The 3156-nt window shown below is 37.6% G+C and overlaps 1 protein-coding gene across 1 annotated transcript in view; it reads right to left on the reverse strand.

Moving 5' to 3' along the window:
- NUP107 (nucleoporin 107) overlaps nucleotides 1–3156 on the reverse strand; it is a 51391-nt gene that overhangs the window by 2833 nt on the left and 45402 nt on the right. The window contains exons 23-24 of the mRNA XM_045288899.1: nucleotides 2273–2398; nucleotides 1959–2072 (exon numbers count right to left, since the gene is read on the reverse strand). Coding sequence (XP_045144834.1) covers nucleotides 1959–2072; nucleotides 2273–2398 — 240 coding nt within the window. The remainder of the gene's footprint in view (nucleotides 1–1958; nucleotides 2073–2272; nucleotides 2399–3156) is intronic.

The raw sequence follows: 3156 nt of genomic DNA on the forward strand, positions 1-3156 counted from the left end.
AAGGGTAGGACTGACAGTGACCAATTGCTATAAGTTGTACACTATAAAAAGTTGAGTTGGAAAAGGGTGTGTGAGATAATGCAAGGGGATTAAAAAAAATTCGTGGAACAACGGATTTTTTTAAAAAATGGCATTTTCCCAGAAGCATTTTAAAGCCCCCTTGTATTTATAATGAACTCTGAATCCCACCCACTGTAGGATTTGTGGGGTTATGTCAGGGGACGCTGGGGGAAATGGGGAGTTAATAATGAGTACAAGAAAAATGTTCTAAGACTATTGTACTGATGAGTACACAACTCTTTTTAATCACACAAACTACTGAGCTATATTATATATGAAGTCTATGTCAATATAATCTAAAATAAAAGAGTCCATTGTTAATCAAAATATTAGAAATATATGTTTAGTTTGTTAGAAGTCTAAAATTTAACAGCCCACTTCTTTGTACTAAAAATTTCTTTGAAGCTTCATCAGTAAGGATGGTCTTGTAACTGAAGAAGATGAAGCAGAGCAATTAAAGACAAGCAGCCAGGCAAAAAGCACCGTCCACTTATGCAAGCCGTGGAGCACAGTGCTTCAGGGCATCCTGGTTGGGCCTTAGAAAAATAAATGTACAGACAATTGTTTGCTGTGATCATTGCAAAACCTCCTTTTTGTTACATTGTGTAGGGTATATAACTTGCTTGATTTCCACTGGATTTTCAAAGCAGTTTCTTCCTTTATCCTGAGCATGCAGAATAAACTTAAGAGTCTCAGGAAAAGAAAGATTTCAGAGAATGCTTATGAAAAGGGGAGAAACACAGATCACAATTTGAAGTTATCATCCCATTTAAGGTTCAAGACTATGTATGAAGTCAGTAGACTTCTATTAGAAAATTGAAGCAGAAAATGGAGAATTTGAAGATAATTAATTCCTATAACAAGAATACCAGAAAAATAGAACTTGAGTCTAATCTTCTGTCTCTACTACCTATTGCTTCTGGTCAGAAAGGAGGACCCACAAGAGATAAAAAGATGCAGTCACTAAAAACAAAAAAATGTAAATACACCAAAATAATAGGAAACGGCAGAAGAAAAATACCACGAATAGTCCTATGGGTTTCTTTACTTAAAACAATATTTCAAACACACAAGAATCTAACGCCTCCAGTTCTCCTTAGAGCATCGGGTCTGCAGAGGCAACTGAGTTACTACCCCTGTTGGTGGCAAGCCTCAATGTCTTTGATCCCATGATGATGATGAGCTGCGTCTTTCTTTTACTCCACTCTCAACTAGTCTACAGTCCACTATTCACTCAGCAGTCAGTTAAATGACACAACTCTGAAGCAACTCTGGAAGTAATGGTTTCTTTTCCTGGACTCATAAATAACCTTATCTGTGCCTTTCTGAAGCCATTTAGTACTTTTGTGCCAGCAGTTTGAAATCAGACCACACAAAACTCTCCAGATGATTAAAAAAAAAAAAGTCCAGTTGTCCACAGTTCTGGGATGAGGCTTATCCCATTCAGATGGGTGACTTAGAGATGAAAGTCACTATTTTACACAATGAAACTTGTGAAAGTTGATAAATTACGTAAGGTGAAAACCAGTCAAGAGGAGGGAAATGTAAATATTTGACACTAAAACAAGAGATAAAAAAGTGGTCAGAATGCACCCTCTCAAAGGTAGAGAAGCAGGAGGTCCAGAAAACCAAGGCTTATTTGATATACCCGAATTGACTAAATACAAGTATAATTCAGTTTTAAAACTCAGATATTCTTAAAAATTGGATTTTAGTATCTTGAGAAAATGGTTCACCGAAGAGTCAAACATTCTAAGTTCCCAGCTAGCATATTCAGCTTACCCTTAAAATATGGATGATAAGTACAAAGGCGGTATGAGAATATGTACCTATTCAAAGTCAGGTACTTTTTAATGATATTAAAAAAAATGTAGTTAGCCATAATGCGCATAACTTACCTCTCTAACATCCACCATCCACCCTCCATCAACAAACAATAGGACGTTATACATTTTCTCCTTTACATCAGCAGTTAGGGCATCCAAATGTCCCTTCCAAATGCCAAAATCCATCTGCAAAACAAACATGAGGCAGATGTATAAAGTCTCCTACAATATTTTTCATGTTTGGATACTTACAAAGAAGTAATGAGAGACTTCTTTGTCAAAGCAGGATATTAACTGGAAAATCACCCATTATAATAACGACCTCTTTATGTTAACAGTCATTTTTTAAAGGAAATAAAAACATCTCATGTCCATGGTCAACTTACTTCATATTTCTTTTCTTTGTGTTCATAAGCCACTGTCTCAGTGAAAGTTGCCTGAGGAGTTAAAGTAGGCTTCTGAGGAGCGGAATTCATATGCTTAAACCACTCATTAAAGGTTTCATGGGCTTCCTAAATTGCAAAATCAAAACAAAACAAACACATGAATTAAACATTTCACATATATTCAACAAAGCTTTGACAATTTGGTTCTTAGAAGTAGTTTATAGCGTGGAGGGAGGGTGGGGTGGAAAGGGGAAACTGCTTACAAGGATCTCTATATAACCTCCTCCCTGGGGGATGGACAACAGAAAAGTGGGTGACGGGAGACGTCGGAAAGTGTAAGATATGACAAAATAATAATTTATCAATTATCAAGGGTTCATGAGGGAGAGGGGACTGGGGGCGAGGGAAAAAATGAGGAGCTGATGCCAGAGCATAAGTGGAGAGCAAATGTTTTGAGAATGATATGGGCAATGAATGTACAAATATGCTTTACACAACTGATGTATGTATGGATTGTGATAACAGTTGTATGAGCCCCTAATAAACTGATTTTTTTAAAAAGCAGTTTATAGCATCAAGAAATAAAACTGTTCAATATTTATTTTGCCAATACCATACCCTTTCCATAAAAATAATCACTGTGGGAGGGACCTGAGGGCCCAGCTCCCATACCAGCTACATGGACAACTGACCCTTTCCCCAGAATAATTTACTTTAGAGGACGGCACTGAAGCTGCAGCTAGGGGAGAGGAGCATGTCTGATAGAGCAAATGGGAGCAAATGAAGGGGGAGGAAGAAAGAGTGGAGCACATCCTGGCCTGGAGGATGACATCCCTGCTCTGAACAGCCAATGGACAGAGTGAACAATATGGCTGATCCCACCA

The sequence above is a fragment of the Echinops telfairi genome, unplaced genomic scaffold (genome assembly GCF_000313985.2).
Source record: "Echinops telfairi isolate 266 unplaced genomic scaffold, ASM31398v2 ScPeMD7_2;HRSCAF=8, whole genome shotgun sequence".
In the NCBI taxonomy this organism is placed as follows: domain Eukaryota; kingdom Metazoa; phylum Chordata; class Mammalia; order Afrosoricida; family Tenrecidae; genus Echinops; species Echinops telfairi.